Here is a 16,480-nt window from a genome sequence, read left to right on the forward strand (position 1 = left end):
TTGAAACTGCTGGCTGGGTATGTCACCGGTTAATGGTTAAGCAGCGAGTATGGAGGGAGGGCGCTTCTTCACTGTCTACGATGACGTCTCTTTACGTTCCATCATTTCATTGGTCTGGGAGCTTCCGGCTTCTTTCTCTTGATGCAGTTTCCCAAAACAGGTGAAACAAACACCATTATGGGTCAATAGATGGATCAGATTGTGGGTAAATTTCATTCACCTGACTATTGATTCATATTCCCTAACATCTCGTTCTATTTTCCGTTCGAGTATCTCCCGGTTGTCATTTGTTGCGGATTAGTTTAGCTTGAAGCGGACCGCAACAATGATGGCGTCTAGCTACAACGCTAAGGAAGAGGACGGACACCACTCGGGATCTTCAACTCACGGCGGTACGGGGGCTGCGAAAAATAAAAAACCGGACAATACAGCGTTCAAACAGCAGAGACTTCCAGCTTGGCAGCCTATACTGACCGCGGGTACTGTGCTCCCTGCTTTCTTCGTTATCGGACTCATGTTCATCCCCATCGGGATCGGCCTGTATGTGACTTCAAACAACATAAAAGAGTACGAGGTACAGTTACAGTTCATGTCCGCCAATCGTTGAGTCTTATCATATTTCAAAGCTACTGTCCTGGCTTTGTTTTAACTTTTTTCTTTGTCTTTCTGGTAAATTGTGAAACTACCTGGATTTAATGGCAGTCTATTATTACGTAAACATGGAGACAAATTTCGCAATTTACGTCAAACAAGTGCATTGAGTTGTGTTTATTAGACACCAAACTCAGTGTTATAGTGTAGGTTCTCTCTCTGGAGGTAGTGTCATAAAATAATACTTGTCAGGAAAGCTACGGTTCATAGTGTCTTTAAAAAGCTCCACTGAGTTATCAAGTGGAAAGTATTATAGGGTTCATCGTCTTAAAGGGTGGAATTGGAATCTATCATTTTTATGAGCTGTGTATGCAGTAATTTCAAAAGCATATAAGAGGTTAGGGTTCCTTTCAGACAATTAAAACTGACTTTATAAAAACAACTACTCAAAAAAAGAGAAGTAATTTGCAGAAAATAAGAATTAAAAAACACTTTTCTAATCTATTAAGCCTTATAAAAAATGTGGTGATTATTGCACAGACATTAGTGTTTTTACATTAAACCCAGTTCACTCATTGATTCTCCCCATCATGATACTTGGATTCTCCCCATCTCTGATAATACTGTTGATCTCTGATACTACTTGAGTCTGCTGGTTAATCTCTGATACTACTTTATACTACTTTAGTCTGCTGGTCTTTTTTTATTTTTATTTTTTTACTTGGAGGAACTGGCAGTATTGCTGTCATCATTTCTGGCACTCATTTTATTTGACTTAATGCTCCCCATCTGTGTGTCCGCTCATTATTTTAGATTGATTACACTGGCATAGAGCCCAACAGTCCTTGCTATGACTGCGCCAATAACTTCACCTGGAACAGCACAACATCATGCGTCTGCACTGTGAACTTCACGCTGGTGCAGCCATTCGAGGTGAGCTAATTTCCTGCATCAGTTCAGGCTAATATAGACACAATGAATAATTCAAGCCTTTGCATTCAATACTACAAATGCTGTTTCTGCAATAAAAGGAAAAAAAAAACACTCTATCCATTAGAGTCAAATTAGAGTCCAAAAATAGAACATCCAAGGTCTGCTTAAAAGCTGCTTTTATATTGATTTATGTGCTTATTAATTATGCAGTCCTGCTTTTGAGGGCTGTTTATTGATTATTCAGCATGACTACAGCTACCTGGATTTTATGTTCATTGCTGGGTAAAACAAACTTGCCATTTGTCTCCTCTTGGCTACTTTCTTTGTTAAAATTGAAGTTGGATGAAACCTAATTTAAATGGAGGGACTGGCAGAAGTGACAGGTAGGCTCAGATAAATAATTTCTCCCCTCTCAACAGAGCAATGTCTACATGTACTACGGTCTGTCCAACTTCTACCAGAACCACAGACGCTATGTGAAGTCCAGAGATGACAGCCAGCTAAATGGAGTTCAATCCTCTTTATTGGTGGGATTTTGTTTTTTTCTTATATATCTTACATATCAGCTATTTTCATTCTGCTGAAAAGTGTTTTTGGTTTTTCCAGAACCCCAGTAAGGAATGTGAGCCATACCGTACAAACCCGGAGACAAAACAGCCCATAGCTCCATGTGGAGCCATAGCAAACAGCCTTTTCAATGGTGAGTCCTGGCATATTTGAACTTTGTATGAAAGCTGTGCATAGAACAACAGTCTGATAATTTAGTTTTCAAAAGTTAAGCTCATTTGCAACGCATCCTTTTCAGAAGGAATAATAAATGAGTTTTTCCCTTCTCAGACACCCTGGAGCTGTATTACAACCACCCCGACGGCAACACGTCAAAAGTTAATCTGGTAAAGAAGGGCATTGCTTGGTACACAGATAAGAATGTGAAGTTCAGGAATCCTGGAAACGAAAAAGATAACTTGACTGAACGTTTCAAAAGTAAGCTTTAGAAACCACTTTACAATATGATTTTTAACACTTGTATTTACTAAATTACTATTGACTATGGGGTATTGGCATTGTCTCTCAGGCACAGCTAAGCCAGTGAACTGGATGAAGCCAGTGTACGAGTTGGACCCGTTAGATCCTGAAAACAACGGCTTCATCAACGAAGACTTCATCGTGTGGATGCGCACAGCCGCTCTGCCCACTTTTCGGAAGCTCTATCGCATCATCCAAAAAAAGCCGGACTCAACTCCGACTCTACCCAGTGGCAGATACTTCTTGAAGATCACTTACAGTATCCTTTACAGTCCAGCCCAGGCTAAGATAAATCATTCATTTATAAAAAAAGCCTGCAAGCCTTTGTCAAATTTAGCTATTTAACTAAATAAAGTCAGACAGAATATTTCAGTCGGGGAATGGGAAATAAAGACAGAATTATACAGAATTAAGACTGATTACATGTGATATTCCAATTTCCGAGAAACTGAACTTAGGGCTTTCATCAGTTGAAGGCAACAACCACCTAACCTAATAGACATAACCCCTAGAAATGTAAAATAAATATATACAGCATATAGAGAATCTTTATAGCATGTCTATAATAAGTAACATTAAATTTTTTTGGACAGTGAGAGTAGGCTTGAGGACCTGGATGTCCCTCCATGACATGCAAACTTCTTGCAAATCCCCAGTCTAGGATTGGAAGCTGTGGCAGCGCTATGCCTTCTTGGAAGGAACTTTCTGATCATTTATTGGTCTCCACCTGTATTCATAAGTACACAAATCTTCAATACTAATTAGGTTTTGTAGTCTGTGTTTATTGATCTGTTCTAAGATGAGGTTTTAAATTAAAAGAATAATTGAAAACAAACTGAAATCTGTAGTTTGCAGGCTTTTCTAAGAGAGGATATTAACTACCACTGATTAAACTGCAACTGCTTCTCTTTCACAACATGGCCGAAACTCTTGCTACTAAAGAAAAAGGTTAAAATCAACTAAATATAAACAAATAGATTTGGATGAACTCTATTGTTGCTGCATTTATTTATTTATTTTTTTACTTTTGGCAGCTGGACGTTTTCTGTCTCTTTACCTTAACCTCATGTAACCAGATTACCCCGTTCGCAGCTTTGATGGCCGGAAGCGAATGATCCTAAGCACCATTTCCTGGATGGGAGGAAAGAACCCCTTCCTGGGCATCGCCTACATCACCGTGGGCTCCATCTGCTTCTTCCTGGGTGTCGTTCTGCTTATTATCCACCATAAATACGACACCCGCACCAACAGCGCAGATATTCCTAACTAAATAGCTCCTGTGTTGGGTCTTCAAGTCTGCATGCGCCGATGACCCTGTAGGGTCTATTCTGGACTGCTTAGTTGTTTTAGTTGGGATACACTGTGAATGTCTGGTTTGTTTGCACAATGGCAGGCATGTCTGAAGCATCATATCGTAGCTCTGTTTGTCTCTTCCTCATCTGTGTGTTTTTTGCGTAAATAGCTTCAAGCATTGTTCTGTTATTTATCTCTACATCAAAGTTCTTGTTTTACCTTTGTGGTTATTATGCAAATAGCTTATTTCAAGAATGTATGTATTCTTTAAGGTTTTGGCTTATATTCTATATTAAAACCAGTCCTGCTGATGAATGTAACATTTTACTTCTGGTTTTTAAGATGATCTTTATTTCAGAATCAGATATTTGTTGCCTGTATGCTGTAAGTTATGGTAAACATTGAAGTCAAACAAAGTATTTAATCTCTGGAAAAAAGGTAGCATATTCCTGGTATACTCTCCACTCTAATTGATCTAGATACATTTATGCTCTTTATGCCCGATGTTCTTTAACTGTAAAATGCTTATTGAATGGAACATTAAAATTTCCCAATATAGCCAGTATTCCTAATTCCAAGAATTTTGGACCATGTTTCTGGTTAATTATGCCACAATAATTTAGAATTTTAGCTTTGTGTTAAAATTGTGTAAAAAAACCTTTAATGTTGACCAAATGCTATGCACTTTACAAGTGTCACATTTGTTAGTGTATCCCTTGTTTCATTCAATTTTCTGTTACAATGTTACTTTAGAACTGTTGATACAGAAAATGTTCATTTAAATTTGAAAATCTTGGGTTTTATAAGGTTTGTAGGGTCCAAATAAACAACTCTGTCAGTATCTTGATGTCATTTGTTGTTTTTAAGTGTTTTATTTTTTGTCAGAAAATATTTGAAATTTAATTACAGATTAATACTGCTGTAATAGCAGTGCTTCAGATTCTCTAAAGTTATTTGAATGTTGAGCTTTGACACTAATTATATTTCTTGTATGTTTTCATTGCAGAAGTCCAGATTTATTCAGATTTTATGTAGGACGGCACAAAAAATGTAGCGCAATGAGTGCCCCCATCTGTCTTTAGACTAGGCTACTTAGAAAATCAGGAAAAGGTTTACTTCAGTAATTTTACTCAAAAGGCAAAATTATAGCCATTCCACAGAGTGATAACCATAAAAGTCTTTATATCTGGTGTATAGTGTACAAATGACTATTTAAAAAGCCTACAACTAATACACATTACAAATGCAGATTCTGAGAAAATTTGGGCTACTGAAGAACATGTCCGTGTACACATTTTTCCTTCCGCTCCACTTACTGTCAATGTGTTTGGATGCTTCATTTCAAACACTCAGCTACTTCAGAAATAACATTATGCAGCTTAAGGTTACTCGTTTGGATGATTCCCTAATTTTTGTCCACCATCACATTTCAAATGAACATTTTTTTTTACTGGTACCAAATTTTCTCAGAAACTGCATCTGTAATGTGTATTAGCTGTATGCTACGATAATCAAAATAAACAAAAACAATACAATACAATACTTTTTCAATTGCTGCCTCCCAAAAATTTTGGGCAGCATGTTTGCTGTTTTTACCTTAGAATGACCAACTCTCCGTCATTCCTATATCAATTTGATACAGTAGGGGCTTTCGCACTTCCCATATCTGTGTCCTCTCTCGCTTTTTTCAGCCGTTCTAATTGTTTAATACGTTGTTGTCAACGGATTAACAGGCTCGGAAACTGTTTTTTCGAGCCGCCTTCAAACGCTACGAGCGCCAAGAAGCTCGCACCGGCTTTACAACTGTGCGGCAATATAGGAGACTTGCTGCTGCCGTGCAAGGCTGTTAGAATCATGGCAGCAAACTAGCAAGACGCAAAGAACTTTGCACAGTTTTCCCCCAAACTAAACGACTGAGTTGCGTAATGCTATTAATTGGATGCAGGTTATCTTAGTTAAAGGATGACTAGCTAATACCAATAAAGCACCTTAAGCTTGTTTACAAGTAGCCTGTAGGCTACTGATGTTGTAGTCTATGTTCAGCTACGAGCTACGTAGATTCCTCGTCTGGAGCCGGGGCTCACCTGGTGACTTTAGTGATGGGGGGAAGTACCTTTTGCTTTAAGCTTGTATGTTTTTTTTTTTTTTCCGTCTTTGATTACTGTTTAAACCTGCAGATCTCTTTTAATGCTGCTTTTGGGCACTAATGTCTGTTATCCACTGATATTCTGCCTTGGATGTTTGATGATATTGAGGAAAATAAAATCATATTAACTGCAGCTTGGATTTAAGTTTTGATCCGCTGGTGGTCAACAATAATTCCCCTATTCAGTTGCTCAGCGACCTTGTTTGACAGTCGCTAATACTGGCACCTTCGAAGAGCTGCTGCGGCACTTCCGGTGACCGCTGCTTCAGGTGCCACGGGCTTCAGCAAACTGACAGGCTGCAGCGATCTGCAGCTAGCAGTTGGCTACTGGCACCTGGGACGGCTGGCACGGCCCAGCAGCATAGGGTGCCAGACCAGCCAGTAGCCTGCCGCAACCTGGCACGGGGTGCTATCAGCTACAGCTTAATCACGGTAACTTCTTGCTTCTTTGACGTATGCCAGAAAATTTATTATTTTATTTTGAACCTCCCCCTCCCCCCACTTCTTCAGATCATCTCCCCAGCCCTCAATAGCTGTAGGTAGTGGTAAAACTACCTACAGCTTAAACTATACATTTAAGCTGTGATAGTTGGTGTTACCACATTTTGTATAGACCAAAACCACTTCCGGTTAGCGCGTTGCTAGCTATTATGTAAATAAATTACGATTCCGGTTTGCGGGGGAAGTCGCACCCAAACCCACAAGGCTTCATAGAAAGGCCAGTAGTGTAGTGAGATGGTTTTAGGCAAAAATAATGCCAAACGAAAAGAATTTGCACAGAAATGTCAAAATTCGCACAAAAACATAAACATAGAACCCCAAGTAACCTATTCAGACAGTTTATCAACAAAAAAGATGATTTGAGGGTAAGTTTCACTTTAAAGTTACTTATCATCTTTTAAAAATTTGGAATGACCAATAATAATTTATAAGGGTTTTAAACTTTTAATATATTATGATATTATTACTATTCTTACTGAATGCCTGTATTTCTATTTCACTTTGCATAATGGCAATGAAGACCCTCACTGTCCAATTTCCAGCTGAGTTTGGCCAGCAGATGGAGCTATAGTTCTTCTAATTATGCATAAACGATTCGTGTGGTAGAGTCTGATGCAGCTTTTATGCAGCTTCTATTATGCAGCTTTAGTTGACCAGTGACACGGTAATGCTCTAAATCACATAATGTAAAAGAGTGCAGTTTTCCATAGTTTAATTATGGTTAGCCAGAAATTTGCTCTTTACAAACAAACCATAAATCTCTTGTTGGGAAACAAAATAATTGATCACATAAAGCTGATGCTCATGTGGTTTTCTTTTTGTACAATAAGTTGCTTTTGTTTTTCTGTCTTTGATCAGCAGGATAACTGTATGTTCAATCATCTGAAGGGTGGGGTCAAAGGACGCTCCTTTCTATAGAGCCACAATGCCTCACACTGTGTTTGGTATGTCAGCACTGGTTTTAGATTTGATGAGTAAGCCCTCAGATGTCTGAGTCTGTTTGATATAATATACAATGTGCCGATAATTTTACCCTGGAGTTATAATGAAAACAATGTATTTGAAAGTGGAATAACTATAATTTTATAATGTGTCATCATGATCCATATAATTACTGTTGTATTTTAGTCACATCTCTGACACTTCTTTTGATCTCTTGCTTTGGGGGTTGGATAGGTTGTCTGTAAGATTTTCATATGATTAAAGAGTCCAAATGAAACTGGATAGCCCCTCTGTCTGATGAAGTTGTAATATATTGCTAATGCATATAATTAATCAAATTTCTGTTGTTCATATTTCAATAAAATTATCATTTAAAGTTTTTTTTTTCATATCATAAACTGCATACAGACATAAATATTCTGCTACTACTTAAAAATTCATTGTAGTATACAGTGAAGATGTTATGAAAAAAATCTTCCACTTATACACATAAACGATAAAATAACTTTTATTTTGAAGTTGAAACTCTTGGACAAACAGATTCAATTCATGTTCCAAAGTATTTAAGCCAATCAAACATAATTAAATTTAATGGGAGATATTCCCATTTTCTTATTATATATGTTTATACCAATTGTTAAAAGGTTTTCTGGGGATGCACTGCCATTTTCAGTGAGTTATTGATTTTACAGTGACTTCTTCTCCTGAGCAGAAATGTGGCAATAGTGGTCACTTTATTGTATGCAGTCATCAAGTAATTAATGACAAGAAGCATTTTTAGTAGAATATGAGGCATGGAAACCTAAAATCACTGTACCAAATATCAGGATGTCGGTGGTAGCAAAATGCTGTGGATCTACAGCTTGTGGTCCTGGTGAATTGCAGAAAAAAGGTTTGATACTGAAAAAAGGGGATTCCTCCAAATTTACCTATAGTTGGTTGGGTTTTCCAATAAGTCTATAATTCTCATCAAAACTAATTTTAGAAAGGACAAAGCAGGCAAACATTAAGGTTTTGCAAGGGTCCTTCTAATATCCTCGGTTGCAACCCCAGTAAAATTTGTTTGGCTGTTTTTAAAAGATCATTTTGGGATAGAAAATAAAAGATAATACAAATTGGTGTGTAGTTGAGGTGAAGCTTGTAAATAGGCATCTTACCAAAGTTTTTTTTTTTTTTTTTTTTTTTTACCTTATCCAATAAAATTTAAATGTCTGTGTACAGTTCTTTTGTTTATTGTTTGTAGTAAATAAAAACAGAACTCTATAATTATGACTCATGACTGTAAGTTGAATCCAAAATTTGAATAGCTACTCATGACTATTGTTTTTAATTTGTTATTAAAATTAGGCCAAGTCACATACTATTAGCAATCCATTTTAAACTTTAGTAGATGTTAAATTTTAGTTGGCACTAGATGGCTTAAACCGCTTTCTCTCATTTGGAATTTTATTTGCAACAATGACCCATTTTACGCACGAGGGGGCAGTAGAAACCTGTGAGTAGTTTTCTGAATAGATCGTCTCTGTTAAAAGACTATCGTGTCCAACAAAGTCCAATTTTCTCATTTTGATTCACGTTCTGTGTAAAGTTGAAAACATAACTTTTTTCTAATTTATTTTTATGTTTATTAATTCATTCTAATAAATAGTTTTCCTTCCAAATAAATATTTGTTCAGAAAGCCTGAAATTCACATTTTCATCTTAGATGCTTTCTGTCGCAAATAAAACATTTCCTCTTGTCAGAGATGTCTAGCCAACTGCAGTGAGGTCATATTAGATCTGGAGACTCATTATATCAACAGACCAAAGGAATGCAAGAGCGGGGTTAAAAAAATGCAATTTCCAAACATGGGCTCGCTCTTTGCGGGGGATATACATCAGCAGGGAGGCTGAACTTTCGCAAGAAGACCATATGTTGGAAAAACGAGAGCTGGAACTGCCCCCTTGTTAAGTAGCCGATGGTAGAAAGATTCTTCCCACTTGGAAAAAGGCTTTTCCTCCTAAGACATCTGGCTGGTGGAGGCTCCGGTAGTTCCCACAGAGGACAGAGGGGTCCATTTCTCTATTGGTTTAGAGAGTGGGGGACTTCAAGCAGGCTCATCTCATTATCTGCTCCCTTTAGTTTTTAACGGGAGCTTTAACTGGTAAGTAAACACAACTTTATTTAAACTATCAGGAGATTTGTGACTGGTGATTTTTTTTATTTACAAAAAAATACTTAAAATTTTTTTTTTTTGATTTTTATATAAAATATGTATGCATGTATGTATGTATGTATGTATGTATGTATGTATGTATGTATGTATGTATGTATGTATGTATGTATGTATGTATGTATGTATGTTTGTATGTATATTTTATTTCTTTACTCTCTTTTATGCATATATTAGGTACATATTGAGCAAAAAAAAAAAGGAAAAAAAAGGTTTTAAGTTATTAGTCATTTTTGACTGATGTCCTTATTAAATTGAGGAAAAATGTTCCAGGGTAGAAGTTGCAGGGCACATCTACAGAGGAGTGTCCTTGATTTTATAATTCAGATCAAATGATTTTCATATGCCAACATATCCATCAGTGCCCTTCCAGATGCAGTTCTTCTGCTTGTGCACCAGGCGGAAGAACTTCCCCTCTCATTTAAAATAGATTTAGTCTTACTGATGGTAACACTGCTCTTACACTCTGTATAAAGAAATTGAGTTTGTTGTGTTCAAAGTGAGTTTTTGGCTACCCTAAATGGGCACTTAGACATGCCCTACAGGGCATTACTAAGTGAAAACCACAGATTAGGCAATACTGCATGTAGTGATCTGCATTGTGAACCGCCAAAGAGATCAAAGGCAGTCAGAAAGCTATCACTTCTGCAGCGTGTGCCCTCAGAAACTTGAAACCAGTTGAGCTTGTGTTAACTTTTTTTTTTTTTTTTTTTTTTTGTAAATCCCTCTACAGTGTTAATTATACACCTCAGGGTATGGGTGTGGACTGAAAGCATCAAGGTGTGGCATTTATTGTGTAAAGAAGCCTGGATAAATCTAATGGTTTTTCTTTTAGGATACATAATGAAACACTTTAGATCAGTTGTTAATTCTGCCAACTAAAAACGCTATTTTATACTGACCTTCATATCTCACACTAACCGTGGTAGCTGTGTAGGCCAGTAGCTCAAACATCCTTTCTGTCCTTGCAGATTGATTAATGTGCTGCTGATCCTTCAGGGTCAAACATGAAGATAAGGCTGTCGCTGGCTGCGGCTGCCTTTCTCGCAGCTCTGCTGTCGTCTATAGATGCTCAAGGTAAATGAAACCATCTGGCTTTGATCTTCTCATATAAACTGTCCTGCTCTTTATCGCTCCTTTTCTTCTTTCCTATTTATCTCCTCTGGTTTCTGAAATTTAAGGAGTATAATTTTTTATTTATTTTGCAGAAATGTAATAAATAAATGAACTGTATGTCCATGATAAATTGAATAAAGTTATTGCTGAATGTTCTTTACCTACGTAAATGATTCCATGTTGACTGTTATTCCTTCCCCTCATTTAAAACGGATTTAGTCTGACTGATGGTAACAAGAATTATTGCCTTTAGACAAATCCGGATTCAGTTGCCTTTTATTCAAATAGCAATTTAGATTGGATAAGCAAACTATTCAACAGCAATTTTCTCACCATGATTAGCAAACCGAAGCTTATTTCTTATATAATTTAGCTGAAAACTTAGAAGAGTAAAAATTATTTCAGTGATCATGTTTGCTGTCTGCTGTTTCAGTTTTGTGTTGAAACATACTTTTTTCCCCCCAAAGAAAAGTAGGAAAAATGCTAGAATCCTTGCAATTAAGTTCTTAAGTACCTTTAAAAAATGTTGCTGGATGTTGTGCATAGGTATATAAAAGTTTCCATGCTGTGGTTTTTGTAGCCTTCAGCAGTAACTTGTAAAACAATAGGTTGAATCCAGTCATTTCCAGTGCATCTAAAAGTTTACGATATGGACAGATTACTGTCTGTCCTTGTAAAATGTGGCAGAGGAAATTATTTCATTCCTAGCTCTAATTTACAGCTGTGACACGAGTGTACCAGAAGTTAAATTCTCCATTAAGTCCCATAAATTAACTTGTCCTGAATGATTGACAGTGTGAAGTAGCAGCAATAATTCCACATAAAATGATTTATTAATCTCTTATGCAACGACTCCATTCAGAGCTAATAGCAAAGACGGATACATTGTGTGGAAACTTTCTGATATTTTCCTTCTGAGAGCTCTCCTCCCTGGTGAGAGGAGTCTGGCCTCACATATCTGCACTAAACGGAATGGAAAGATGAAATACGAGAGCTGCAAATTAATCCTCAGACAGCACAAAGACAAAGAGGCTTTCTAAGGCTTTTTTTTTTTTTGCGGGCATTTGCAGAAACGCTGAGTTGCGAGACATATGGAAAGTTAATATGCGCCAGTGTTTAATGTCAGCACATGTTGCGGAATTACTTTGGCATCTGTCCTGCCTCTTTGGGGAGAGCTCTTTTCTCTTGGTCTCCCCTCCTGGCGGTCGTTCTGGTCAGGACCGCTGACTGGCTGACTGGATGGAGACTGAGGTAGCACAACAGTAGCCAGACTCTGGCCCCTGGGAACTAGAGGTATCTTTTTATTGAGAACTGACGGGCCCATCATCCATCTAACAAAAGCAAAACCACAGGATCTAAATAAGACCAGAGTTTGTTCTTTATAAAACCATCTTTGTTCCTTGAGTATATTTTCAAACCAGAAGGCATAAAAAAAGCTGTGACCAATTCAAACAACATTCTCAAACCATCTCACCATGAACACATGTGGAAGCAACCAACAGAAGACCCACTCACAAGTATCTTTTCTAAAATTCTTGACAAATCAATTTGCAACACAAGACTGTTCTACACCCCTACACATCCAACATTTAATTCTATACCTCCATTCGATGAAGAAATAAAGGGGAACGCGATCTGCCAGGCTCCTTGAGTTGAAATGCCAGGTTGGTGAATCTCCAATCCAAGTTTTTGAATATTTGGCAGGCTCCTGTTTGTCGTCTGCCTGTGCACTCAGTTTGTTCCAAGCTATGGACCTTTCCTCATAGTGAATTTTAAAATGATATTCTTGCCTCCCTTGTGTTTGGTGATGTCTACTGCATGCTCTTAAACTAATTTCAACTGCATCATTATACTACACTAGCTGGTCAAAGCCAACTTTACATTTAAATTTAACTTAGTAAGTCCTGCTTTTTCACTATTGTGTGTTTCCATCCATCCATTTTCTAACCCACTTGTCGCTAGTGGGGTCGGGAGGGGTGCTGGTGTCTATCTCCAGCTAACATTTCAGGCGAGAGGCGGGGTACACCCTGGATAGGTCGCCAGTCTGTTGCAGGGCAACACAGAGTCAGACAGGATAAAGAACCATGCATACAGACACTCACACCTAGGGAGAATTTAGAGAGACCAATTAACCTAACAGGAAGGCGGAGAACCCGGAGAAAACCCACACATGCACAGGGAGAACATGCAAACTCCATGCAGAAAGACCCCGGGCTGGGAATCAAACCCAGGACTTTCTTGCTGCAAGGCAACAGTGCTACCAACAGTAGCCCTGTCAGCTTTGGTCCCCCACTCCCACAAATTGAATGCTTGTTCAAAAGAATGAAAGCTTCATACACAATATTTAGATTACAGTAACTTGGAATGACCTTTGTATTTGTCCTTTCTAAAAAGTATCTAATACAGCATCATCTCTACACATTCTATCAAATACACAGACAAACTAGACAGAATGACCAAAAACATGTCATAGTACCATTTTAGCCCAGACATATTGAATAGGCCCAAATTTAACAAAGCTGATCCATTCTTGTACTTTTTAAAAAGTATTTTTTAAATCAGTTTGTATATTTACTTCTAGCATAAAGGGCTATGTCTTCATTGTTTTCAAATAGATGCTTATTGGTTAGCTGCATGTAAAATCAACTAATTAAAACACCTCACAAAGATATGCACTTCTTAAGATACCAAGCTAACTATAGAATAAAGAAATTATATGTCAGAACACGGGGCTAACAACTCGACTCTCATAAAAGTCACGTTGACAGTTTTTAAAATTGCATGTAATTTGTTAAAAAAAAAAAAGTTTAAATATTATTGAGTAGCCTATCACATTGTCACATATATTACTACAAATATGCATGCATGTACATCACTCATACTAAAACTATCCTTTCCATTTGATGAAAGAATATCATTTTAAAATACGTTTGTCATCTCTGTCTGTGTGACTCCAACTTGTACATGGATACCTACCTATGGTCCAGTCAGTCAAAGTTGTTCATTTAAACAACTTTCTCATGTACATGATGCATGATACTGTGACTGAATCATCTGAATGTAAAGACGCACTGCCTTGTCTTCAGTCTTTTTGTTGTTCTGTTTGTTGTATTTATGCACACTCTTTCTTTGTTTTTAAACATTTTTGGTTGAACAAAGTTCTCACTTGCCTTTCTGGTGCATTAAGCCAGAGAAAAAAGTACACAAGAGTCTCCAGCGACGATTTGTGTATTCTTTTTTACAGGTTTGCAATGGATGTGTGCCACTCACTTGTGCAAAGTGTCTTAACCAAATAAACTACAAACCACTTCTTGTCTCTGAAATATGTTTATATACAATGTATATATAACATATGGTGTTCTGTTCTGACCATCAGTAACCATATGGCAATCTCGATTCCATTGTATAATCGGTAATTGTTGTTTTCTTTTTGTAATACTGAGTCCAACTTCATCAGAAAAGAAGTATGCGGTCGGGGCATGCAATGTGATGATTGCACTTAGCATGTGTTGTATGGTTCACACAGTGTTTGCACTTTTTGTGCATATGAAATGTGTTTGCCATTGCTTGAGTTGCCTGAGCAACTCAAACAGGCGCCATTTTGTTCTAAAATGGCTTCTCACTCTGTTTATTTTTTATTTTAACTGTTGTCACATTTTCTCCATCTGTCACTCTCACAAATGGATGTCAGTTCTTTGTGCCTGCTCCCAACAACGAACAAGTGCGCTTCAGTTGTGAAGTGTTTGTAGTTGGGGTTTATATATATGCTTGGATCAAATGGCCTTTTGTTTTAATTTGATCAAAAAAATATATCCACATTCATACATGATTTTTATTTTGTAATGTGATTTAACAGTGTTTGATCTTTTGTTTGCAGTGGAACCACCCTCAGATTTGAAATTTAAAATACTAAATGAGAACACAGTGGAAATGTCATGGGTAAGACCCTCGGCAACGATAGAGGGCTTCAGAATACAAGTTGTGTCAGATGCAGGTAAGCATAAAACAATTTAAGTCAAGTCAATTGAAACATAAAATAAGCCCAAACAATATTCTAACTAGAGAATCATGTTATCCCCAGATGAACCAGCAAGATATTTGAACCTCGGTTCAGAAATATCTACAACATTGCTCAACAATCTGACACCCGATTTAGACTACACGGTGTCAATAAATTCCTATTACGGTTCAGAGGAAAGCATCCCCATCTATGGACAACTGACAAGTATGTATGAGTTCAGCTTGGGAAGAAAATAATGGGTTAAATAAAAAAAAAAAATAGAATGACAATTTTTAAAAGTAACATCTGGAGGATTGTAGGTCTCCTACAACTTTTAGATGTGTCTCTACTTCAACACACCTGAGTCAAATAATGAGGTCATCAGCAGGACTCTGGAGAACTTGACTGCACTTAGGAGGTGATTCAGCTGTTGGATTCAAGTGTGTTGGATCAGGGAGACATCTAAGAGTTGCAGGACACCGGCCGTCTAGGCCCAAGAGTGCCCACCCCGGCCTAATGGCATACACAGTCATAAGAAGGACTTTAGGTCTCACAGTTCAAAATTTCCATCAGTATTAGTAAAAATTTACATAAATGAATGAATGATTTAAATATATTATTATATGCATATGGAATTTATGTAAAATAGCTTACTTTTCAATAATATTTTACCTTTTTGAGTTGCACCTGTACTCATCCAAGTCTGAGGACCTTTGTGGCATTTTAGTTTACTCTGTATTGTGAGACAGTATGGAAAATTCAAGTTTTTTATTCAGAAATTTTAGAAATGCATTGGGCTTTTTACTAAGATGAAAATGGAATGACGAGCAGTTTGTTCTGCAGGTAACTTGTGCATGGAAAAAGTGAAAAGACTCAGTTTCCATTAAGCCGCAGGGACATCGGAAAGTCACAAAAAAACAATATGTTTACTGTCTGGAGTTGTTGAGTTTTCATAGTTTATGAATGTGGTTTTTATTCTGGGGACTCATTTTTATGATGTGTTGATTTTCTTGGCTGTTCTCTGTGAAAATGCACTCTGTGAATCTGGAGTTTTACAGTTGTACTCACCAAGTTTTCCTTTTGTTTCAGTTCAGTCAAGTAACACAAGTGGAAAAGCAAGGAAGCCACATTCAGATGCAATCAGTGAGTATGTTTATTTGTGCAGCAACCAAAATCTGAACAAAACCAGCCCTTGAATGCGTCTTCCTTCTTTAAATTTAATTATAGAAGTGTGTTTGCTAAATAGGTAAACGTTTGAGGCTTACAGGACAGGAATTGGTTAATTTAATCCGAACAAGAGAGCAAATTTAATATAAGAAAACTTATGGATCAGAATCATCTTTAAAAGTCTTAATCAAAATATTCATTAAAAATAATCACCAAGCATGTAATTGACTGAATGTGGCTTATGAGAAATGGGTATGTGAGCGTATATTCAAAGAGACCACATATGCTCTGCCAATGGAGTCATGTTAAATGTTCCAGAAAATTTCATTTATGATTGAAATCTTTGTGGGTTTTAAAGCTGAAAAAAGACCCTAGTCAGTGGAGCCTCAGCTAAATGTTTAGTCTGTAAAGCCATCTGCTGGAATAACTATACCAGCCCACTGTTTGGCATCAGTTGATTTTTCCTTTTGATGTCTGAATGCAACTCTTAGCCATCCAACTACCTGTCAGGGATTTGATTTTATTTAGACATTCAAAAGAAGTGAGGCATAA

The 16,480-nt window shown here is 37.2% G+C and overlaps 2 protein-coding genes across 7 annotated transcripts in view; both read left to right on the forward strand.

Moving 5' to 3' along the window:
- The first annotated feature begins 96 nt into the window (after positions 1-96).
- On the forward strand, positions 97-4,684 carry LOC122845868 (cell cycle control protein 50A-like). The gene is made up of 7 exons (XM_044142388.1): positions 97-574; positions 1,405-1,524; positions 1,944-2,051; positions 2,131-2,224; positions 2,362-2,508; positions 2,600-2,809; positions 3,627-4,684. Exons 1-7 carry the CDS (start codon positions 326-328, stop codon positions 3,818-3,820), a joined length of 1,122 nt encoding a protein of 373 aa, XP_043998323.1. The 5' UTR covers positions 97-325; the 3' UTR covers positions 3,821-4,684.
- A 2,674-nt stretch (positions 4,685-7,358) lies between these two features.
- col12a1a (collagen, type XII, alpha 1a) overlaps positions 7,359-16,480 on the forward strand; it is a 67,452-nt gene continuing 58,330 nt past the window's right edge. For 2 of the 6 annotated variants that reach the window (XM_044143012.1, XM_044143008.1), the window contains exons 1-5: positions 9,312-9,576; positions 10,617-10,722; positions 14,639-14,755; positions 14,843-14,986; positions 15,851-15,904. In XM_044143012.1, the coding sequence (XP_043998947.1) occupies positions 10,653-10,722; positions 14,639-14,755; positions 14,843-14,986; positions 15,851-15,904 (385 nt within the window). In that variant the 5' untranslated portion in view covers positions 9,312-9,576; positions 10,617-10,652. Of the gene's footprint in view, positions 7,435-9,311; positions 9,577-10,616; positions 10,723-14,638; positions 14,756-14,842; positions 14,987-15,850; positions 15,905-16,480 lie in introns of those variants that run through there. The other 4 variants (XM_044143009.1, XM_044143010.1, XM_044143011.1 and 1 more) reach the window with 4 other exon arrangements.

The sequence above is a fragment of the Gambusia affinis genome, linkage group LG16 (genome assembly GCF_019740435.1).
Source record: "Gambusia affinis linkage group LG16, SWU_Gaff_1.0, whole genome shotgun sequence".
Lineage (NCBI taxonomy): Eukaryota > Metazoa > Chordata > Actinopteri > Cyprinodontiformes > Poeciliidae > Gambusia > Gambusia affinis.

Bases quoted from the DNA above. Each gene is read 5' to 3' on its own strand.
- LOC122845868 (XM_044142388.1), top strand. From the start codon at position 326: ATGATGGCGTCTAGCTACAACGCTAAGGAAGAGGACGGACACCACTCG. The intron at 575-1,404 runs GTACAGTTACAG...TCATTATTTTAG, and splicing joins ACAACATAAAAGAGTACGAG to ATTGATTACACTGGCATAGA. The intron at 2,509-2,599 runs GTAAGCTTTAGA...ATTGTCTCTCAG, and splicing joins CTTGACTGAACGTTTCAAAA to GCACAGCTAAGCCAGTGAAC.